The 21,224-nt window shown below is 42.5% G+C and overlaps 8 protein-coding genes across 9 annotated transcripts; 3 read left to right on the forward strand and 5 right to left on the reverse strand.

The window, feature by feature from the left end:
- Positions 1-2,494, reverse strand: LOC120452282 (fork head domain-containing protein FD4). Its single transcript, XM_039636413.1, has one exon. The coding sequence runs from the start codon at positions 1,151-1,153 to the stop codon at positions 29-31; it is 1,125 nt and encodes a 374-aa protein (XP_039492347.1). The 5' UTR covers positions 1,154-2,494; the 3' UTR covers positions 1-28.
- A 6,787-nt stretch (positions 2,495-9,281) lies between these two features.
- On the reverse strand, positions 9,282-10,712 carry LOC120453677 (U3 small nucleolar ribonucleoprotein protein IMP4). Its single transcript, XM_039638492.2, has 2 exons — positions 10,461-10,712; positions 9,282-10,050 (listed from the first exon to the last, which is right to left on the reverse strand). The coding sequence occupies exons 1-2, from the start codon at positions 10,645-10,647 to the stop codon at positions 9,341-9,343; spliced, it is 897 nt and encodes a 298-aa protein (XP_039494426.1). The 5' UTR covers positions 10,648-10,712; the 3' UTR covers positions 9,282-9,340.
- Positions 10,713-10,945: 233 nt separating this feature from the next.
- LOC120453675 (glucoside xylosyltransferase 2) lies at positions 10,946-12,860 on the forward strand. Of its 2 annotated transcripts, none has more exons than XM_039638488.2 (4): positions 10,946-11,240; positions 11,303-11,421; positions 11,696-11,993; positions 12,051-12,860. In XM_039638488.2, the coding sequence occupies exons 1-4, from the start codon at positions 11,226-11,228 to the stop codon at positions 12,717-12,719; spliced, it is 1,101 nt and encodes a 366-aa protein (XP_039494422.1). In that variant the 5' UTR covers positions 10,946-11,225; the 3' UTR covers positions 12,720-12,860. The 2 variants fall into 2 exon arrangements, with proteins under 2 accessions (XP_039494422.1, XP_039494423.1); XM_039638489.1 differs by having other exon boundaries at positions 10,949-11,228.
- A 53-nt stretch (positions 12,861-12,913) lies between these two features.
- On the reverse strand, positions 12,914-14,297 carry LOC120453676 (trypsin-1). Its single transcript, XM_039638490.2, has 3 exons — positions 13,900-14,297; positions 13,442-13,828; positions 12,914-13,385 (listed from the first exon to the last, which is right to left on the reverse strand). Exons 1-3 carry the CDS (start codon positions 14,156-14,158, stop codon positions 13,030-13,032), a joined length of 1,002 nt encoding a protein of 333 aa, XP_039494424.1. The 5' UTR covers positions 14,159-14,297; the 3' UTR covers positions 12,914-13,029.
- A 385-nt stretch (positions 14,298-14,682) lies between these two features.
- Positions 14,683-15,797, reverse strand: LOC120453678 (zinc finger protein 830). Its single transcript, XM_039638493.2, has 2 exons — positions 15,569-15,797; positions 14,683-15,407 (listed from the first exon to the last, which is right to left on the reverse strand). Exons 1-2 carry the CDS (start codon positions 15,652-15,654, stop codon positions 14,729-14,731), a joined length of 765 nt encoding a protein of 254 aa, XP_039494427.1. The 5' UTR covers positions 15,655-15,797; the 3' UTR covers positions 14,683-14,728.
- Positions 15,798-15,954: 157 nt separating this feature from the next.
- LOC120453674 (dolichyl-diphosphooligosaccharide--protein glycosyltransferase subunit STT3B) lies at positions 15,955-18,884 on the forward strand. Its single transcript, XM_039638487.2, has 5 exons — positions 15,955-17,434; positions 17,493-17,683; positions 17,740-18,210; positions 18,265-18,463; positions 18,518-18,884. The coding sequence occupies exons 1-5, from the start codon at positions 16,043-16,045 to the stop codon at positions 18,587-18,589; spliced, it is 2,325 nt and encodes a 774-aa protein (XP_039494421.1). The 5' UTR covers positions 15,955-16,042; the 3' UTR covers positions 18,590-18,884.
- Positions 18,867-19,803, reverse strand: LOC120453679. The gene is made up of 2 exons (XM_039638494.1): positions 19,645-19,803; positions 18,867-19,580 (listed from the first exon to the last, which is right to left on the reverse strand). The coding sequence occupies exons 1-2, from the start codon at positions 19,706-19,708 to the stop codon at positions 18,949-18,951; spliced, it is 696 nt and encodes a 231-aa protein (XP_039494428.1). The 5' UTR covers positions 19,709-19,803; the 3' UTR covers positions 18,867-18,948.
- A 174-nt stretch (positions 19,804-19,977) lies between these two features.
- LOC120453680 (protein lin-7 homolog C) lies at positions 19,978-21,183 on the forward strand. The gene is made up of 4 exons (XM_039638495.1): positions 19,978-20,130; positions 20,193-20,459; positions 20,599-20,732; positions 20,797-21,183. The coding sequence occupies exons 1-4, from the start codon at positions 20,094-20,096 to the stop codon at positions 20,944-20,946; spliced, it is 588 nt and encodes a 195-aa protein (XP_039494429.1). The 5' UTR covers positions 19,978-20,093; the 3' UTR covers positions 20,947-21,183.
- The last annotated feature ends 41 nt before the right edge of the window (positions 21,184-21,224 follow it).

The raw sequence follows: 21,224 nt of genomic DNA on the forward strand, positions 1-21,224 counted from the left end.
GTTACTGCCCCTGTTTGTTGCCACTTATCTATATCGTACGCATATCGTTGTCTATTCTATTCTGCACCTCGGGACTCCGATATTGCTGCGCCGGAGCGACGAGGGTGACGTTGTTGTAGTAGATGTTGTGCATGTTGGCAATGGGGGCCGCCATCATGAAGAGCGGATGCGAGATGGCCAGCTCGTAGGTGGTGGGGCTACTGGGCATACCCGTGGCTGGCAGCCCGGCCACATTGGCGCCGGTGGCGTAGTGCAGGAAGGGCACGTGGGCACCGGCGTTGATCGTGTGCATCGGCGGCAGGGGATCCTCGGTGCGGCTAGATCGGCTGGCGGACAGATACTCCTCGGAGGCGGCGGGCGTAGTGGGATAGCGGCTGATGCCGCTGCTGCACTCAACCACATCGATGTCGACGCGATCATCGTCGTCGTCCTCGTCCTCCGACGGATGTTCGGGCTTGTCGGGCGTGATCAGGCTCTCTATCGTGAAGGATCGCTTGGGTCGCAGGCTCAGCGGTCCCTCGATCTCGGAGCTGGTTAGCGCGGGCAGATTGGTCAGTCCCATGTCCGTTAGATTCGTGTGATCCGCACCGGACATGGCTGCGGCGGGCATTACGTGCGGCAGCGGCACACCTGGACCCAAAGAGTTCGGCATGTGTGCCGTGCTCCTGGGCAGAGGATCCAGCCTCATGGCGGCCGCACTGTTCATGTCCAGCGGCGACATGTGCGCTGCACTGCCTCCGTTGCGGGTGGTGAAGAAGAACCTATTGAGATTCGCGAGTGCAGTCAGCTCCTCGTTGAGCAGATCCTTGTCGTTCTTGTGCAGCTTGAAGCGCTTCCTCCGCCGCAGCAGACTGCCGTTCTCGAACATGTCGAAGGCCTGCGGATGGAGTGCCCAGTAGGCTCCTTTGCCGGGTCTGTCCGGCCGTCGGGGCACCTTGATGAAGCAGTCGTTGAAGCTGAGATTGTGCCGCAACGAATTCTGCCAGCGCTGGGTGTTCTTGCGGTAGTACGGAAAACGGTCCGTGATAAACTTGTAGATATCGCTGAGCGGTAGCATTTTCTCCGGCGAACTCCAGATGGCCATGGCCGTCAGCGAAATGTACGAATAGGGGGGCTTCTGTTCGCCGTAGGATTCTCGCGAGGGCCGGGGCATTATTACACAATGTTTTGGGCCTAATTTGCTCCACACATCACATCACAAACAGTGTTACATATTTGCGCGCTAACTTGATTTATGAATACACTCAAGCACTTTCTTCGTCACAGGTATTAGCGTATTGTGTGAAATCCTAAATGCATGCGGCGTATTGTGCACTTTTGCCGCGTACCGTCGCAGAAACAGGAGCAGGAGCAGCAGCAGCAGCAGGAGCTGGAACAGGAACTGCTAGCAAGGAACAGCCATTGGGGGCTAGGTGGCGATGCGACATGGCGGCGTGATAGTGTGATATGGACGAGATACCGGATAGCGACAAGAAGCGACGGCAAACAAGATCGCGCCAACTGTCGGCAATAAACTCTGCGCAAGAACTACGCTCGTTATAAGCTCCGGCGACGACACTGGCTTCGCCACCACCACTACCACTGGAGCAGCTCTGCTCTGCCACTGCCACTGCCACTGGCACTGGCACTGGCACTCTGGCACTCTGACTTTGGCTCTGGCTCTGGATGGAAAAGCACTCTCACTGAGGTTTCCCCATCCGATGGTTCGCCCTGCCGCCCTCCGCCTGCCTGGCAAATTACCATCAAAAGCTGAATGCGAATCCGTGAGAGGTGGTGGTGCTAGTGGTGGTGCTGGTGGTGGTGCTGATGGTGGTGGTGATGAAGGTGGTGGGCAATGGGGGCCTATAAAGCTGGAGCGAACTTGGGGCGAAGATAGCGATAGAGCGGGAACAAAACAAACGACAACAAACGAAGAACACGGCACACTAAAAATTACTGTTTCAGCAGACTGGCAGACGACGTGCCGGTTATTGTACTAAGTGAGCAATGCCGTCCGTGGTCCCCAGTCCTCCAGTTCACCAGTTCTGCAGTTCTCCAGCTCTTCTACAGCTCTACAGCTCTGCAGTCATCCAGGGCCTCCGCGGTCCGTACGTACAACCAACCACAGTGAGCAATGCAATCAAAATATAATCACTCACATCATTGCCCCCGTGCTCTCTCCCAATCACCGCGATGCGAACATGCATCATCCCTCCGCCACGGCGAAACTTCAAAGCGGCGAGGAGAGCCAAAGCAAAGAGTCTGAGATTTACTAAACGAATAAACCAGTCTGACCAGACCGCACTGCGCCGCTCGGGCGGAGAGCTCAAGCCCCTTACCCTCCCCCTCTGCCTTCCTCCTCCGGTGGTTGCGGCGCGGCGGTACACTCGTCGAAAACCCACCCCCTTTCGCCATCGGAAAGCGCCGATGGAAAGTTCAAATGAGCCTATGAGTTGTACATCCCCTACGAAGGACTATGATTTCTCTACCCTATGCTGTACAAAGGTCCTGTATCATATATGAGTCCTGTATCGTATATTGTACAAAGAACTATGACCATATCATATCATATATTATATATGTATCATTGTTGTTAAAAGAGCAATGATCATATCATATATATTATTTGTATCATATATTGTACACAGAACTATGATTATATTATATTATTTATTTTATATGTATCATATATTGTACAAAGAACTATTTAATTATATCATATATTATTTATGTATCATATATTGTTCAAAGAGCTTTTAGTCCTGTGGCATATCTAAGCACCATTGAATCCTGCAGCATATTACTAGAAATGCCTGTAAAGGTACAAACTTTTTCAAGGGTTTTTCTTTTCCGTACTACTATATCTTTGTTAAAACTTCCTTCGATTGGGGATCTTTATAAAAGTTCATACATGTAAATCGAACTTTGCATACAAAGCTGTCCTGAAAAACTAGGTTTCAGGATTTCCCAATTCAGAGGCCCCTCATAAAAGTCAGATAGTTCGATATATAAATAATAACAAAAAAGAATAATGTTTAGGCTTGTGTGTATTCTATTAATGAAACTATTACGTTTGTTTATTACTAGCAGTAACACAATATAAGACGTTTCCCCATTCAACTAGGCAGTTTTTTGAAATTAAAGTTTTTAAAACACTTGTAAATTCGCATAAAACTTTCGAACATATATCTTTGAGTGAACATTAATGGACGCGAGGGTTGGGCGCAAGTGATTTCTTGCCGTGTACGAGGGGAGTATCTCGTCGGTTTTATTTAGCTTTGCCTTTGCCGCTGCCTTTGCCTCAGCTCTGGTGCTGCTCCTACTCCTGCTGCTGCTGCTGCTGCTTGTGGTGCTGCTGCTGCTCCGGACAAAAGAGCAGCCGCCCTGGCAGCTGGTTCTGGCCATGGCTGGGACTGAGACTGGGAGTGGGACTCTGGCCAGGCCGCGACTGGGACTCTGGCTGTGGCTCTGGCTAACGGCCCAATGCGAGAGAGGTGTTGAAAAAGAAAATTACAACCACTTTACCGATTTACTGATTTTACGTTTTCATAATCTTGTTAGTTAATTTGCCTGCTTGCGACTCGGCCATGATTCCACAGAACGTAAAAGCCAAAGCACATTGCCACCGCATTCGGCGAACGTGTGGGTTTGGGCCTGTATTTTGTGTTTGGTGATTTCTGTTTTGTGTTTTGTATTTTGTGTTTTGTGTTTTGTATGTTGTGTGTTGTGTTTTGTGTGTTGTGTGTTTCGGTGTGGGCATGGGCTATGAGCCATCGGGGGATTATGGGGCTTATGGAGCTTGTGGGGCTCATGGAGCTCATGGGGCAGCAGCGCGATTTGGCGAGACTCGATTTAACACTAGGATGGATAATTGTCTTTAATAGTGCGCCCGATAGAGCAGCAAATCGCAATTGCAATGCAACCTGGATGGGTGTATTAAATCGCATTAGCTATTAATGAGTCTGCATTCTTCCTGTTTTCCAAGTGCAAATTAATGATATCTGGCTAACACGAAGGCAAATGAGTAGTTAAGCAGTGGCAAATAGCTGCTCGGCGGTATAATTGAATTTTTATTACGTGAACTATTGGCCTGCTTTTTGTTTTTAGTTGGGCTTAGAACTAGCATATACTATAAATAATGGAAATAATATATTTAAATTATTATTATTTATTTATCATTTATATGAAATCTCTGATGGGAAGTATTCCACATATTTTTAATCACTTGCCTGCTTTTTGTTTCTAGTTAAGCATGAAATATAAATAATAGTAATAATTTATTTGTAATATTTTTAAAGTATTTTTATCAATTTTTATCATTTTTATGAATATTTTTAATCACTTGCCTGCTTTTTGTTTCCAGTTAAGATAAGCCCAGAATAAGCATGTAGTATTAATAGTAGTAATATTTTCTAATTTATTATTAACAGCATTAATCCATATTTATGCAATCTCTGGTAGAATTATGCTCTATATTTTTAATCGTTTCATAAACTCAGCATAATACTCCCACCCCAATTACTGCCATTAAAATTGGTTTATAAAATATGGAAAAAAAATACTTCCTGCAACGCATGCCCTAGTTAATTAGTAATTTATTTATCTGCTTATAAACAACAATCGCATTAGGCCATAATTGTGCCGTTCATAGCGATAATTAGGTGCTCGGCGAGCGAAGGTTAACAGCGAAGTGGCCCGGAGAGAGAGAATGGACTTGGACTTGGGCTTCGGCATGGGCATGGGCATGGATATGGACATGGGATGGGATGGGATGGGATGGGTATGTGGCATGGCACTGCGAGTGGGAATGGGGTGAGAGCCAGTGCCGGCAAAGCGGGATGGCACGACGACCACGGCGACGACGATGGTATCTGGCATCTCGCTCCGCTGCTTGTCTATACGAATGGGAAACCTAGGACGGGATTGGCCATCGCCGGAGTTGGCTGGTTGGGCGTGGTGGGCGTGGCCTGGCATTGGCGCATTGTAATGAAATTGTGTATTTTAATTTAAGTGGACATATGAATATGGCGACGGTAGCACTTCTGATTAACCATTAACGTGTTTTGAATATCTACACAAAAAATTCAATCAGCCCGTTAAATTACACGTTATAAATAATCAAGTTAACGCAAATTACCGCAGTTCCACACAACCAGATTACATATAAATATGTGCCTACTTAATTTATATAATTTGAAATGTACATATTGCCAGTATTTCACCACTTAATAGCTTCATTATTACCCATACATGTGTGGAATTAATTGAGCCACGCGGCCATTTGTATTATATTAATAATAATGGAGTGTCCTCCATTGCCAGTTTTGTTCATATGATATTCGTACTTCATCCCCGGCGAAGAATGAGCTTTTGCAAGCATTCTCTTTTTATAACTTTTCTGGTTACCATCTTCAGTAATTAAAGTCTATTAAGAGATTTGCATTCCATACTATTTTATATCATAAATGTCTGCAAAATTAAGCAATTCAGTTTTACATAAATATACTTTGATGGCCTAAGTTAACAAAAAGAAAGGATTTCAGATTTTCAGTTGGCAGGAAAACAATTAATCTGCGGCCTTTTATGACTTGAAATCTTCTTAACTCTAAAATCTTTGTCGAAGGTAGTGTCTTGATTTCTGGCCAATAAATCCTTTGTGAATCGTTTTAGAGTATCCTAGAGTGAATAAAGGTGAATGAATACATTTCTAAAGATTCTGAGAATAGTAAGTAAAATCCAATTGCCCAGTCTAAATATTTACTAGGGGATAGCAAAACCGTTGACAATAAGAAATGTGGTAAAAACAGGCTCTGAAGTCCAGAAACAAAATAGATTGTAAAGAACTATAATCCCAGGATCATAAGAACCATATCATTATAATGTGTCATCTAACAGACATTATGAAAATAAAAGTTTATTATGGGTTTTGATCCCTAACGTCTTTGAAAATTAATAACACAGTGTTATATTTAAATAACAGTTTGCTAAAGGTAAAAACTCAGAAAAGAAATGAAAAAACTCAATTCAATATTATAGATATAATATTAGGTATATTAGTAATAATAATATGCCTTTTTGTAATATAACACAATGAAATTATAATTGAATGTATTTCTCAGAAGCAAAAGTATTTATACTAGCTAGTAGTGGCCAATCTGTTACTTTTTATTAGTTAAACTATTTCTTTTTAAGGTAGACTAATTCTACAACATCTGTGGGATCCGTACAACCAAAGACATGCGAATTATTCTCCAACCCTATGAGATTCATATAAATGTGGTTCATTTGCATTCATAAATTAAATCAAGTAATTCTTCTGGTTGTGTTTGCATGAGAACTAGCAGCTTTTCCCATCAGTCAGGACATTTCGTCCTAATTTCATTCAGCAACACCCAAGCTATTCAATTTAGGCGTGAATCATATTTAAAATTATATTTAAAAAGCATTTGCCGAAACATGAATAGGCATTCAAAATGCGCTAGCGTGACGAAAGCGAAACATAAATTTACATTTCACCCAGAACCATATTTTTAATGAAATTATAGCCGCCGAGGTTTGCTCAATCAAATGGGCATGCGTACACACAAATCCGATGTAGCAAACAGATACAAAGATACAATCACAACAAATTTCACGCCAAACAATTACAAGGCATTACGGCAATTCTGTTGGCAGAGGGATGGTCAAGCTATTTAACCCGCGACCATAAATCTTTTCAAATTTGTTGCTGGCTCAGTACAACCAGGGTACCCAGGGTACGCAGTGCACCCAGCATACCCATTCCCACCCAGCAGGCTTGACATTTGCCTTGTAAATGCGTAATAATCAGGACATCCGACAAACAGAAAGTTACGCTTTAACTCCATTCGATGCGGTATACGGTTAACAGTTGTTACCATTATCCATTTGAGGCTGAATAGCACCGAAACGGAAACCAATGAAAATAAACACAAAATAACATACCCCCCGACCCAAAATGAAAATTGTCAAAAATTGCTCTTTCGAAATCCATTTCGCCAGCTGCAACTCGATCTTAATAATGAACTCCTAGCCGTTTTTATTGCAAATTTATATTGCGAATTTCACCAAAGACTATTATCGAAATGAGTAAATTTTTTGGCCGCCTTGGTGGGCCTTCTTCATCTTTGAACAGTCATCATTCACGAATCGGAAAATGATTATTCATTCATTTGAAATCGTTTTGTAAGAAACACAATCATTAGTCTATAAACTCAAAGAAGGCACAAGCATCATTTGGCAAATTAAAACTTTGTTGTTAATATTGATGGGTGGAACTAATCAATTTGTTAATAAGTTACTTAGATAATTTGCCTTGCGTGTCTAATAGCGAACTTAAATTAATTTTTTTCCTAATATTTGGAATCACCCACGAAGCCCTAAAATGCTATGTTTTCTTTAAGATTAACGTTGATTTTAGAATGAAAAAAAGGAAGAAATAAATATTAAAAAAAAGACAAGATTGAAAAATCTTTTTTATTTAAAAAACACTGATTCATAAAATCTAAGAGATAAAAAAAGATAGATGTCATAAAATTTATTTTAGTAGAAATGGTTTCCAAATTTATTTACTTTAAAATGTAAATGTGGATGTTCGAAAATATTTCAACTATGCTTTGTATATATGTTATAGTTTTTAAAGTAAACAAAAAAGGCTTATTTTGATCCTTTTATTCCTTTCCATTTTAACACGCTTAAGCGGCAGTAAAAGGACTGATCAATTAAAAGGGAATAAGCCCATGTTTATTATGTTTATTGAGAAGCGTTTACAAGTAATAGTGTGAAACAGGCAGTCATATTTTATTTAATATCCGACGCTGGGCGGCCAATGCACCGCACCACCTGTCCAACAAAGCGTAACAATGGCCCAAGAAGTAGTTTACATTAAATGAAAGCCATAAATTAAAAATGGAAACTGCTGTGCGATGTGTCAGAACCGTAATTAGAGATATTGGCTTTAAATAATCGAGCGGCACTCATTTGTTCACTTTTTACTCGCCGACAACGCAGCGGCACGCCTGTGTTTAAGATCGAACCACAGCCACAGAAAAGGTGTTAGAAAAGGGCGATCGGCAAAAAGGTAAGAAGGTAAAAAGGCAAGGGCAAAGGCACACACGAATTCTCCTCTCTGTCATGTGAATCCGTGGGTTTGGGTTTGGGTATGGCTATGGGTATGGGTATGGGTTCGGTTTTTGGTTGTGTGTCCGAGTGCTCATCCCCTTTTATTGTTCCATGGCAGTGGGATCAAGTTGTATGTGGTCCAAGTCCACAACGGACGCGAAATCGTATGTTGGTGAAGTGGACGAGTTTCCATGCTCTCCATGCTGCGGCCTGCTGACCATCGGCATTACCAGTAATAGGTGCCAGATCCAACAGCCTGTGCAGGCAGGCTATTTAGGCGAATGCGTTCCATCATTAGCATCGGACAGCTGCTAAATGATAGACGGAATTAGTATAAACACATTTAATTATATGGCTGGTGTTGTCAGGTGTTTTACACCTTATTAGATCGTGTTAGCCTTTGATCTAACTAACTGATATGGAGCAGCGGATGCGGACCCACTGCGATCCCTGCGAATCGCATACAATGCCCTGCCACTTTGTCTTCATTAATTTCCTAGTACTTATTACATTTGAACACTGTAAGCCTTGAAAAATGCGTAATGCATTTCATATTTAAAGGACACACGAAAAAGTTGGCAAATATACTGCCATTTAAGTACTCTAAAATTATGCATTACCATATATATTCATCTAAACAATAGGTATTTAGTTCACACGAAAGATCCATTTATTCCTTTCATAAGTAAAAAATATTGACGTAGGCGGCAGAAAATATTTTCAATTTTTCGTAGAAGTTGTTTAGCGCATCTGTTGGGTTCGCCTGCCACAGAAATTCCTGACCTGAAGAGGCAAAAGGGGGCGTGACCCAGATTTGAAATGCCCTTTTTCTGCAGCATCTTTTGGTTTCTCCTTAGACAGATTCTGGTATTCATAACTTGAGAGTCAAACGGTCATCGCCAAATGTTCACGACTACTGTTCGAATGTTCTTTAAAAGGTCGGTCCTTCAATAATTGTCCGTTTTTCTTTTAGAGCCTCTAATTTTTGGTTTAATTTCAATTTTAGTGCATTCTCTAGCACATTAAAAAATTTGAAGATTGAAAAAGGATTGAATCTTGAATTTATAAAAAGAAGTTACGAATAGTCAGCACAGAATATTGAATAAATATTGAATATTGCACAAATACTGAATAAATTTGCCATACAAAAATTAAAGAAGTAGTTACATTATAAGAATACAAAACATTTATTTTTCATAAATTTTTTCGTATCTCACTTAGTCTAAGCCTCAGTGTCCTTATTTATTATTCCCGGATCGTTAGAAAAGATGAGCCTCTTCTGCGAGGTATTCATATAAGGACGGTTAATCCATTCTGTGTCAGCTGCCTTGATGTTCTCCAAAGTACCAAGCTTAATTTGGTACAGCTTCAGCGAGAATCTCGGCCCCACTTCGCTGAGCTCCAACTCCTTGTTCACATATTTATACTGATGATGTCTGAATATAATCGAGTCATTGTGGTTAAGGAACGACATAACTCTTTGGGAGTTCTCCTTTGGCACTGGGAACAAGTGTTTGAGTATCTTTACTGTTCTCAGACCAATTGGCGTTTTAAAGTTATTAAATATTAAGTGTGGCTTCTGCTCGCTCATGTGTCCGATGTCGGGTATATCATGTCGCATGACCACATCGGATATATTGAAGAAGGCAGTTGGCCCATACGGAAGATGACAGACCACAAGGCTGTCCGGGATGCCACGATGCTCATGGACAATTAGGAAATCGGTTACATTATTCGCACGACAGGCGTGCATTAGTGTAGTCAGCTGGTAGTTTCCTCTGTTCATCTGCTGCGCATTTGGGATTATCAGCCGCAGCTCCTTCATGAACATTTTCAATCTCGACGAGGGGTTGTGCGAGGTGGTCAGCATTATTTTCGGATCCTCGCATCCGGCATAGTGGTACTCATCATTGACAGTGCGGTCGTCGACACCTGAAATGTATAGATTCTTTTTAGTTTTAATTCATCAAAGTGAACTTTAAGAGATAAGAATATTTTATAATATAAGTTTGAGGGTTCACTTTAAAAGTCAATGTTTCTCAATAACAACGTGTAACTCAATATATAGTAAAAGAAGGATCTTATAAAAGAAAACATGTTTCGTCTGATCAAACCTCAGGATAATCGTGTATAATTGCACACTAATAAACATTTAATATGTGGCATCGCTGTCTGCCGTCTAAACACGCATAGCAATTTACTATTTACTGATTGTAATTGTAAGTTCTACCGATAAAATCTCGAAGTGACACGAATGCTAAAGTTCTTGGGATTTTGGAGTCACAATTACACTATCTTTGGATTATTAAAACATTATTCAATAGATGTTATATTAATATTACCCTCATCCGCGTATTTCAGCGACTTGTAGGCGGTGAGACTCTTCTTCACATTTTTGGAGCCAATTGACTTGTTTTCATTGATGCTTTGCACGACGGTCTCCTGGATTTTTTGTTTGGACTTTAGGCGCTCAGTGAGGGCTTTATTATACAGGTATTCCCTTCGTTGTCTGGCTTGTTTTCGCAGCATTTTTATTTGTTATTATATTTCTGCTTGCACGTGTGCGGTTGAAAATAAATGAAAACAATACCCATACCACTCGATCACAGTCGATAACTTATCGATAGCTGTTGCTGAAACGAGTGGAAAAGAAACACGGTGTATAAATCTGTACCATATGTTAATGCTTAAATCTAAATAACAATACAGTTAATAATCACTTGTTGGCTCTAAACATGTAGTCATATTATTTATAAAATGCTTTTAAGTTATCTGCGCACTGAAAAATAAAATAGTTATCAGTGACACTCCAGAAAATGTTAATTGTTCTTTACTTTGCCGCTATCTTGACTAACACAAATATTTACGACTGCAAAATGTGCTAGTTGCAAGGTGTTTTTGCGCATTGTTTAAACAAAAATGCATTTATCTTGGATTTCAATGTAGCCGAATCGCAAGACCAAGCAATATCAATTGCTTCAACAGGTTAAATTAGGAGCTGTGCACATATCCCACTCGTTGCGGTGAAAAATAATGGCATCGTCGGTTGGCGGCCTAAAAAACATAAACAATTTGCGGCGAAAACATTGTTTACGCAAACCCTCAAAATGGTAAATAAAAAAGTCGGTTTGAAAGAGTGTCGCAGTAATATTAAGTGTAAATACTAATTCTGGCACTATTTCAGCAACATCTTCACATGTGTTTGCTTTGCTTAATTGCATTAGCGATACTTTCATATTTCGTCCATCAGCGACCTTCCTGGGCAACCGAATCCAAGGGAAAGGTGGTCGGTTATAATGCAGTGTAAGTGGAGATCAGAATATATAGCCCTTGCTACAGATGCTTCCAGAAATCTATAAAAATAATTATATTGTATTGGCGTGGGCAGGAATGTAAAACGTTTGCTTTCACCTCGGTTTTTTATGACCCCTTTCATTTTGGCCATACCGGTTGTTATAGTTTCCCTGTTGCCAAACAATAACCCATTAGGGAAGAGCAAATATACAAGGCGTGTTTGCTCTTCAGCAGATGATTCACTTTAACTTTCCAAGTAAACTAAGCTAATATTACCTTGCAGGCAGACTGGGAAACCCCCGCTTTACATCGTGGTGGTCTGTTGCGGTCAGAGGGTCCAGGAGACTCTGGTGATGATCAAGTCGGCCATTCTGTTTAACTACGACGAGGAGTACCTCAAGTTTGTGATCTTCACGGAGGACGGGAAGGGTGATGAGTTCAGGGAAAAGTTAACCGACTGGCGCGATATCAAGCCATTTACATTTGACTTTGAGATTTTGCCACTAAAGTTTCCCAGTGGCAATGAAGTCGAGTGGAGGAATCTCTTCAAGCCATGTGCAGCTCAACGTCTCTTTTTGCCGGTAAGTTAAATAATTCACATGTGTATTTTAATTAGTAACACACCCTTACTTTTCTAGTCATTGCTAACACATGTCGACTCATTGTTGTATGTTGACACGGACATATTGTTTTTGTCGCCCATCTCGGATATCTGGCGATTCTTTAAGAAGTTCAATGAGACGCAAATGTCCGCATTGACGCCCGAGCACGAGAACGAAAACATTGGGTGGTACAATCGCTTTGCACGACATCCATTCTATGGCCGGCTTGGCGTTAATTCCGGTGTTATGCTAATGAATCTCACACGGATGAGAGAAATGAAATGGGAGCAACATATCGTGTCTATTCATAAGGAGTACAAGCTACGTATTATTTGGGGGGATCAAGACATTATCAATATACTATTTTACTATCATCCTGATAAGCTGTACATCATGCCATGCGAATACAACTACCGTCCAGATCACTGCATGTATATGAGCATATGCAACATGACCCACGCTGGCGTTAAGGTAATCCACGGAAATCGTGGCTATTTCCACTCAGACAGGCAGCCACTCTTTAAGAGCATCTACGAGGCCATGGAGAATTACCAACTGGGCTCCAATGCCAACACCGACTTCCTAATGCCCTTGCATGCAGCACTCAGTATACCATCCGTTAATAATTCAAGCTGTGGAAAAGTATCAAATGAAGTCTTAAAAGTGGCGAACGCAGTTATAAGTAAAAGGTACAGGGAAGTCTAGAAGTAATTGTAATATAATAAACTAGATTATAATTAGAAAGTGTAGCGGTAGCCTTTATATTCGGATATACATTAGTCATAGGTTTTATAGAGCTTCAAGGTTTTTATATACGCAATAAAAATGTATATGATAAAAAGCATAGTACACTGTGCATCTTGATGGTAATATCTACACCCAGATGAATATGTGAAGAGTTCAAATGAAACAATTATTTTATTTTCGATGGATTGGTGTAATAACAAAGACACTTTGCATTAAAACGGACTTAGCTAGGCAATAAATAAGGTCGTGTATTTGCATACAGCATTGACTAAGAACACAGGCAGGTATTTTCTAAATTAGATTTGATCCAGGGAATGAATTTGCTCACTCTGGAGTAAACACCCGGATATCCTTCGCGGCCGCATCCGACGCCCCAGGACACAATTCCGACGATGAAATATTTAACGCCATTGGATAGCAACAGCGGTCCTCCACTGTCGCCCTGGCAGGAGTCCATTGAAGGCCTACCCGCACACAACATGGATGAGGTAATTCGAGTACTTTTGTATCTTTGATTTCGGCATTCCGTGATGGACATTATTGGCACCTTAACTTGATTAACTATGGACGGTAACTCTCCTCCTTCGGACGTCCGTCCCCAGCCCACAACTGTTCCAATGCGACCTGAATAAATTCAATATTAATATGCATATAATATTCTATAGGCTAGAAATAATTACCTGCGGGGTCGTAGTTGTACCGCGGAAGACAAACAGGCTTGATGATTTTAGAAAACGATATAGGCTTGCGAAGTCTCAGCAGGGCAATGTCATTGTTGTATGTATCGGGGTCAAAGCTCTTGTGCTTTATCACGGCCGTGACCGCACGTTGGATGGCCTGTGACTCCGAGGTAATCTCTTGATCGTGGTCTCCGAAAATGATTCTGATTTTGGATTTGCGCAGTTTCTTCACACAGTGAGCGGCAGATAGAACGTAGTCCTTCGTCAGCAAGGAGCCGCCACAATGGAACTTGCCGTCGTACACGATGCGGGCCATCCAAGGATATTGATTGACGCCAGTTGGCTTTCCCCCCACAATGCGGTTTTCTTCATTCGAGAAGCCACAATCTGCGCGAGTGAAATTTAAACGGGGTTATCACACAAATTTGAATATCACCAACAACATCACATGCACATACCACAATCACAATTCTTTAGGCTGGAATTTTCGGCATACTCAGTCTCGTCTTCGGTATCCGAAAGTCCAAAGGCATTGGATACTCCTGAACTTATGCGAAAAATTGTGTCAAATAGAAATTTACTGGTTCGTTTACTTTGGCCCGTATAAATGGTGTTAATAGCGTCCGACTCATTGAAACCTTTTGAATATTCCAAGCTCAAGAGACTGGAATAGTTCATCATCAACATCCAAAAAAAGATTATATATTTTAAGCTCATGTTCACGAAGTAGATATCATTGTAACAAATGGGATATGCTTGTTTTTATGGCAAACTTGATCAAAAACTAACAAAATCAAAACATTTTTAATATACAACAAAACAATTGCAGAACAAAAACGTAATGCTTAACACGAAATTAACAAGGTTTCGGTTTCTATAAATACGGCCTAAGAATAAATAAAAGTCTGTAACTAATTAATGTAACATAAAATATGTACTACGTTTGATCGTAATGTAGCGTACGGATCGCTTAGCGCTAATACAAAATGTGAGAGTTAGTCGCAGTGTGGCCACGTTCCACTTTCTCCCTGTTGGCCACTTTCATGGCCAAGATGTATCAGCTGATCCACCAACTTTCTCATGTTCATTTTACAAAAACCTTGAAAATAAGTGTTGTATTAAAAATGTAGCACATAAAATACATTTTTAAAATTTTGTAACCCGCTTCCTTTTTGAATTTTGTGCCGTTTGGCCAACTTCTTGTTTCAAATTATCTTACCAATTTGGGTATAAAAAGGCGATTTTTGGAGTTTTGTAACAGTAACATTTTAATATCATATGTGCTTTCTATCTATGCAAGTTTTTCGTTCTCCAGTCAAACAAATCGTCCACGCTACAATCTTCCTCGCTTGAACTCAGTTCTGGATCGATATCCACCTTGGGGTTAACTTTTCGCTTTTTACTAAGTAGCAGTGTTTTCTGGTCGTTTATTTTAATGAATCTCTTCCAGTTATCGATCTGCTCGTCGATCTCCTTGATGTGCCGCTTGAGATTGATGTCCTCCTGCTCGTCGGCCACAATTACACTGGATTCCGTGTCAGCCCGCTTGATCTCCTGCTGGAATTTCTGCCATTCCTCGTCCTGCAGTCGAGCGGCTTCGGATTTATTGGTCTTATCCTCGTCGAAGAACTTTTCTGGCAGTTTTTCGGCAGTAGTTTCATTCACGGGCTTGCTGCTCGCATTTGCCTGGGAGGTTTTCTCTTGAATGATGGGAGGATGCTTCTCCTGGCTGCTCTGTGGAGTTTTATCGGGCAGGGTGCTGCTGTTCGTGGCAGGAGTTGGAGTCTTGGTAGACGGAGCTGCTGGGTCCTTGGGGGCAGTGGTGGTGACGGGTTTCTCTACCTTATTCTGCTTCGCCTGATCCACATTCAGTTTGTGCTGCTTGGAGTTGATGTGCACCTTCCAGACGTTGGGTTTGATGGGTATCCTGCAAATAATGCAGGTCAAGGTGCCTGAGGAGTCATACGTATAGTTCTGTTAAGGAAATCAAGTGGCTTGACGTTTAATTGAAAATATTTTTATTTAAGAACTATATAAAAAAACATTTTTAGTTTGTTTTGGTAAACGCCGGCTTATAACGTGAATTACAATTCACAATTGTGGGTTCTTTGCTTTTGTAAAGGATATTTTGCCAATGGGGAATCGACTGTAACTGCTGGCTTCTTGGAAACGCTTAGTTTTTTTTGAAGGCGTTTAATATTCCCATTATTCATGTTGATTTTCTATATTTTTATGTTTTTATGCGGCGTCTGTCACTTAAGGGAATTTAACTAGAGATGAGCGCACCAGCAATTATTTTGAAATGGGCACAGAACAAACGGAATGAAGATTATTTATATTGAAATGCTCTAAATAAAAGAAAAAATTGTTTCAATGTATTTTAAATTATTTTTTTAATAAAACAAATAAAGTAAATACAAATTTAGAAACACACACAGTTAGGTTGCCCTGGTCTCGTTATCGATTGCACTATCGATAGCAAATCCGAAAACGAGTTGGCAGTCTACCCGGCAATTTTTTTAGACTACGTGTCTAAGCGAAGAATGTGTCGTTGCATTTCAGATCGGTTATAATTTTCAAGTTACTGGCTGGAATAGGGACATGAATCGGACGCCGAAGATGCTCAACAGCAAGGTGGCTGGCTACAGCAGCCTGATCACCTTCGCCATCCTGCTAATCGCCTGGCTGGCCGGATTTTCCTCTCGCCTCTTCGCCGTCATCCGCTTCGAGTCGATTATCCATGAGTTTGATCCGTGGTTCAACTACCGGGCCACCGCCTACATGGTGCAGAATGGTTGGTACAACTTCCTCAACTGGTTCGACGAGCGTGCCTGGTATCCCCTCGGCAGGATTGTGGGCGGCACCGTGTACCCCGGCCTGATGATTACGTCCGGCGGAATCCACTGGCTTCTGCACGTACTCAACATACCGGTCCACATTCGCGACATCTGCGTGTTCCTGGCACCGATCTTCAGTGGCCTGACCTCCATCTCCACCTACCTGCTGACCAAGGAGCTGTGGTCCGCGGGCGCCGGCCTCTTCGCCGCCAGCTTCATCGCCATCGTGCCTGGCTACATCAGTAGGTCAGTGGCTGGATCGTACGATAACGAGGGCATTGCCATATTCGCCCTGCAGTTCACCTACTTCCTGTGGGTGCGCTCCGTGAAGACTGGATCCGTGTTCTGGTCCGCCGCCGCCGCTTTGTCCTACTTCTACATGGTGTCCGCCTGGGGAGGCTACGTGTTCATCATCAACCTGATCCCCCTGCACGTCTTTGTGCTGCTCATCATGGGCAGGTACTCGCCGCGCCTGCTGACAAGCTACAGCACCTTCTACATCCTGGGACTGTTGTTCTCTATGCAGATCCCCTTCGTGGGATTCCAGCCGATTCGCACCAGTGAACATATGGCTGCGCTGGGAGTGTTTGTGCTCCTAATGGCCGTGGCCACTCTGCGCCATCTGCAGTCCGTGCTGTCGCGCAACGAGTTCCGAAAGCTGTTCATCGTCGGCGGATTGCTGGTAGGCGTTGGAGTCTTTGTGGCCGTCGTGGTGCTCACCATGCTGGGCGTTGTGGCCCCGTGGAGTGGACGTTTCTACTCGCTGTGGGATACTGGCTACGCCAAGATTCACATTCCCATCATTGCATCCGTGTCGGAGCATCAGCCCACCACTTGGTTCTCCTTCTTCTTCGATCTGCACATCCTGGTGTGCGCCTTCCCAGTGGGACTGTGGTACTGCATCAAGCAGATCAACGACGAGCGCGTGTTTGTGGTGCTGTACGCCATCAGTGCGGTTTACTTCGCTGGAGTGATGGTGCGCTTGATGCTTACCCTCACGCCGGTGGTGTGCATGTTGGCCGGAGTGGCATTTTCGGGACTGTTGGATGTGTTCCTACAAGAGGATTCGTCAAAGCGAATGGGCACAGCCGTAAGCACAGCCACCGAAGTGGATGAGGCTGAGGATTCCATTGAGAAGAAGACTCTGTACGACAAGGTGAGGTTTTATTGCTACACATCCCTTGGATTTGGTTTTAAAAGCATCGTACTTGCAGGCTGGTAAGCTGAAGCACCGTACTAAGCATGATGCCCAGCAGGATATTGGCATCAGCTCTAACCTGAAGAGTATTGTTATTTTGGCCGTTCTAATGCTGTTGATGATGTTCGCTGTCCACTGCACGTGGGTGACCAGCAATGCCTACTCCAGTCCCTCCATTGTCTTGGCTTTCCACAACAGTCAAGATGGGTAAGCATAAACAAATCCCCCTATCGTTTAATCTTTCTAACCCTTTTCTCCGCTAGATCTCGCAACATTTTGGACGATTTCAGGGAGGCTTACTACTGGCTTTCGCAGAACACTGCTGACGATGCCCGCGTTATGTCCTGGTGGGATTACGGATACCAGATAGCGGGAATGGCAAACAGAACAACGCTGGTAGATAATAATACTTGGAACAATAGTCACATAGCGCTGGTTGGCAAGGCGATGTCTTCAACCGAGGAGAAATCCTACGAAATTATGACATCTCTTGACGTGGACTACGTTCTGGTGATCTTTGGCGGTGTGATCGGCTACTCTGGTGATGACATCAACAAGTTCCTGTGGATGGTCCGAATTGCCGAGGGAGAGCATCCCAAGGACATTAAGGAAAGCGATTACTTTACCGACCGCGGTGAATTCAGGGTAGATGCCGAAGGTGCTCCGGCCCTACTCAACTGCCTTATGTACAAATTAAGCTACTACAGATTCGGGGAATTGAAGCTGGACTACAGGTAAGCGGAGAAATGTTTTGTCAGGTAGCGATGCACACTAATTGCCTGTTTCAGAGGCCCATCTGGATATGATCGCACACGTAACGCCGTCATTGGAAATAAGGACTTCGATCTGACCTACCTGGAAGAGGCCTACACCACAGAGCACTGGCTTGTTCGCATCTATAGGGTAAAGAAGCCACATGAGTTCAACAGGCCTTCTCTGAAAACCAAGGAGAGAACGATTCCACCAGCAAACTTCATCTCGAGAAAGGTAGGGTACTTTGCATGCCTAAATGAACTTTAGTAACAATTTTATGCTTTGCAGAACTCGAAGCGTCGCAAGGGCTACATACGAAACCGACCGGTTGTTGTTAAAGGAAAGCGAACCTTGAAATAAACCCAAATAATAACTGTATTGATCTTTCACCAATATATATATAACTTGGTTAAAACACTTTACACATAGCACATGGTTTGGTGAAAGTGTGTCCACCGCATCCTCATGTTGAGGGCTTTAAATGCCGCCTCAAAATCAACTTTCGCATACTTCCCGACTCGTGTGACACAATTTTATCGAGTTGCTGCTTTGATGAAATTTCCCGTTCCTTCGATTTAAAACTGTTCGCGGCTCCACCATTCATTGTCTTAAGCTAGCAATTCAATAAAGCAGAGTGTACATTTTTAAACCTTAATATCATAGTTATTCATTTTTATTCGAACAGTAGCGAACTACAGCTCATAGGTCAAATAGTGCTACTAGTTATCATTGCGGCGACGTCGCTGAATTTTTCGTTCCAGGTCCCTGGACTTTTGCTTCTTGGGCGGAATGAAAACATCGGGCTCATCGAGTTCATTTTGGTTAGAAGACTTGGGCAGTACCATGTTGGTATCAAAGTTGAACTCATCGTTGGAATTGGCCAGTTGTCTGCGAAACACGGCCGCGCTGTTCGTGACCCGTGCTTTGGGATGGGAAGGAGGTAGCCACGAAACAGTTTGGGTGGTCGAGTTATAGAAGTAGTACGCCCTGCAGCCCTTATCGTAGATATCCTTCCAGCCCGCCTCCAGTGGATATTTCCGCAGTAATCTCTTGTAGCGCTTGAGATACCTATGGCCGGGTTGCGAGTGCGGGGCGCTGTTGAACTTATTCACGCAGTACAGCGAGCATTTGTGGTATATGTTGTACTTGTTGGGACACAGCTTGTATCCATGGTAGGACTCGTTCACGCCGATCCGCTCCTTGATGCGGTGCGACCAGAACTGCTCCTCCACGCTCCTGCGCTTGGGCTCCGGCGATATGTCCTCCTTGTACGGGTACGGACCGCTCTTGTCATCGTCGTCGTAGTTTTCGGCTATAATCTCCTCTATAGCTTCTGAAATCGGTGTGGTTCCTGCGGATAGATGATGTTGGTTATCTTCTTGGTATTATATACCTATCCTGATCCTATTACATACCCGATTGTTTCGTCACAAGACCGCGCTTCTTCAGGCGCTGCAACAGTGCAGCTGGTAGGCTCATTTTTTTATTATTCTTCTCCTTTTAAAGTTTAAATAAATACGGTCCAGAAAAATAATGTCAATATAAAACAATAATATGACCATGCGAGTACATGTATAAAATACCACATTTTCAAAAAAATTTGATTCTCAAAAAGAAGGGTTTCTTAAATGAAAATGATAAAGATTTTAATATAATTATATTATAGGTTGCTAAATGTAAAATATACATATACTTTGTGTAATTTTTGTATTATTTTATTAATCCACTTCTTTAAAATTTTTTTTAAAATTCCATCGAATGGTATTTTGAGCCCCAGGCCCGTACGGTCATATTATTTTCAGCTGCTCGAATAATATTTCAGGTCATATAAATTTGACTGAATATTATTAAATACAACCACAATATGGCCGATAACGCAGAACCACTGACTTTGTCCAGAGGTAAGGATGCATGCTAACAACGCCCAGTTGGAGGAAACTCACCGCAATGCCCCAACTTTCAGATGTCAAAAGATCGATAGAGCTGCTGGAAAAGCTGCAAGCGAGTGGAGACTTCCCCACGACAAAACTGGCCGCCCTGCAGAAGGTGCTCAACTCCGACTTCATGACCTCCGTGCGGGAGGTGTACGAGCACGTCTACGAGACGGTGGACATCCAGGGATCCCACGACGTGAGGGCATCCGCCACTGCCAAGGCCACTGTGGCAGCTTTCGCGGCCAGCGAAGGGCACGCTCATCCCAGAGTCGTTGAGCTGCCCAAAACGGAGGAGGGTAAGCCACGCCCTTATCATCTAAGAAACTGGGGGATTCTGCTTTATTATAGAACCATTCACTAGATCTGATATATTATACATCTTATATGGAATATTTTCCAAATGTTGCTACTATAAAACTGATTTCTGTTTTTCAGGCTTGGGTTTCAATGTAATGGGAGGCAAGGAGCAAAACTCGCCCATCTATATATCCCGAATAATACCTGGAGGCGTGGCTGACAGGCATGGAGGGCTGAAAAGAGGCGATCAACTTCTTTCTGTGAATGGTGTGGTAAGTCATAAACTCTTTTGCCTTAACTCTGAGATTACGAACTTACAAAATTTCAACACTTCAGTCTGTTGAAGGAGAAAACCACGAGAAGGCCGTGGAGCTGTTAAAGCAAGCTGTCGGATCTGTGAAGCTGGTGGTGCGCTACACACCAAAGGTACTCGAGGAAATGGAAATGCGATTTGATAAGCAACGCAACACACGTCGTCGCCAATAAGGCACATCGGCAAAAACTTGTGCCATAGTAGTTTTTGCCATTAGACCATACTGTTATGCACGTATGCGTAAATCAAGCCCTTACGAATAACATAATTTAACACAAATACCATTTAAATATTATTTATTACAAAGAAACTCTGAAAAATTACTCTTTAATCGTAAAAAGTGAGTGTTATGTATTTGTAACTTATTACCGTGTTGGTTTTTGTTCCAATAAATGTAATTTAAATTGTCAGACAATGTGAATCTTTTCTTTATAAATTTCGGTCCAAACAA

Source organism: Drosophila santomea, chromosome 3R, assembly GCF_016746245.2.
Source record: "Drosophila santomea strain STO CAGO 1482 chromosome 3R, Prin_Dsan_1.1, whole genome shotgun sequence".
Classification (NCBI taxonomy): domain Eukaryota; kingdom Metazoa; phylum Arthropoda; class Insecta; order Diptera; family Drosophilidae; genus Drosophila; species Drosophila santomea.

What these genes read in the sequence shown, in the direction of transcription:
- LOC120453677 (XM_039638492.2), bottom strand. Translation starts at nt 10,647, where the DNA reads ATGCTGCGAAAACAAGCCAGACAACGAAGGGAATACCTGTATAATAAA. An exon ending in GCTGAAATACGCGGATGAGG is followed by an intron (nt 10,051 to 10,460) that starts GTAATATTAATA and finishes TATACATTTCAG; the next exon opens with GTGTCGACGACCGCACTGTC.
- LOC120453680 (XM_039638495.1), top strand. Translation starts at nt 20,094, where the DNA reads ATGGCCGATAACGCAGAACCACTGACTTTGTCCAGAG. An exon ending in GCTGCCCAAAACGGAGGAGG is followed by an intron (nt 20,460 to 20,598) that starts GTAAGCCACGCC and finishes TCTGTTTTTCAG; the next exon opens with GCTTGGGTTTCAATGTAATG. An exon ending in TTCTTTCTGTGAATGGTGTG is followed by an intron (nt 20,733 to 20,796) that starts GTAAGTCATAAA and finishes TCAACACTTCAG; the next exon opens with TCTGTTGAAGGAGAAAACCA.
- LOC120453675 (XM_039638488.2), top strand. An exon ending in GTGGTCGGTTATAATGCAGT is followed by an intron (nt 11,422 to 11,695) that starts GTAAGTGGAGAT and finishes ATTACCTTGCAG; the next exon opens with GCAGACTGGGAAACCCCCGC. An exon ending in CTCAACGTCTCTTTTTGCCG is followed by an intron (nt 11,994 to 12,050) that starts GTAAGTTAAATA and finishes TTACTTTTCTAG; the next exon opens with TCATTGCTAACACATGTCGA.
- LOC120453674 (XM_039638487.2), top strand. Translation starts at nt 16,043, where the DNA reads ATGAATCGGACGCCGAAGATGCTCAACAGCAAGGTGGCTGGCTACAGC. An exon ending in AGAAGACTCTGTACGACAAG is followed by an intron (nt 17,435 to 17,492) that starts GTGAGGTTTTAT and finishes TCGTACTTGCAG; the next exon opens with GCTGGTAAGCTGAAGCACCG. An exon ending in TTCCACAACAGTCAAGATGG is followed by an intron (nt 17,684 to 17,739) that starts GTAAGCATAAAC and finishes TTTCTCCGCTAG; the next exon opens with ATCTCGCAACATTTTGGACG.
- LOC120453676 (XM_039638490.2), bottom strand. Translation starts at nt 14,158, where the DNA reads ATGAGCTTAAAATATATAATCTTTTTTTGGATGTTGATGATGAACTAT. An exon ending in CCTAAAGAATTGTGATTGTG is followed by an intron (nt 13,829 to 13,899) that starts GTATGTGCATGT and finishes TCACTCGCGCAG; the next exon opens with ATTGTGGCTTCTCGAATGAA. An exon ending in GTACAACTACGACCCCGCAG is followed by an intron (nt 13,386 to 13,441) that starts GTAATTATTTCT and finishes GAATTTATTCAG; the next exon opens with GTCGCATTGGAACAGTTGTG.
- LOC120453678 (XM_039638493.2), bottom strand. Translation starts at nt 15,654, where the DNA reads ATGAATAATGGGAATATTAAACGCCTTCAAAAAAAACTAAGCGTTTCC. An exon ending in GTCGATTCCCCATTGGCAAA is followed by an intron (nt 15,408 to 15,568) that starts ATATCCTTTACA and finishes ACAGAACTATAC; the next exon opens with GTATGACTCCTCAGGCACCT.
- LOC120452282 (XM_039636413.1), bottom strand. Translation starts at nt 1,153, where the DNA reads ATGCCCCGGCCCTCGCGAGAATCCTACGGCGAACAGAAGCCCCCCTAT.
- LOC120453679 (XM_039638494.1), bottom strand. Translation starts at nt 19,708, where the DNA reads ATGAGCCTACCAGCTGCACTGTTGCAGCGCCTGAAGAAGCGCGGTCTT. An exon ending in TCTTGTGACGAAACAATCGG is followed by an intron (nt 19,581 to 19,644) that starts GTATGTAATAGG and finishes ATCTATCCGCAG; the next exon opens with GAACCACACCGATTTCAGAA.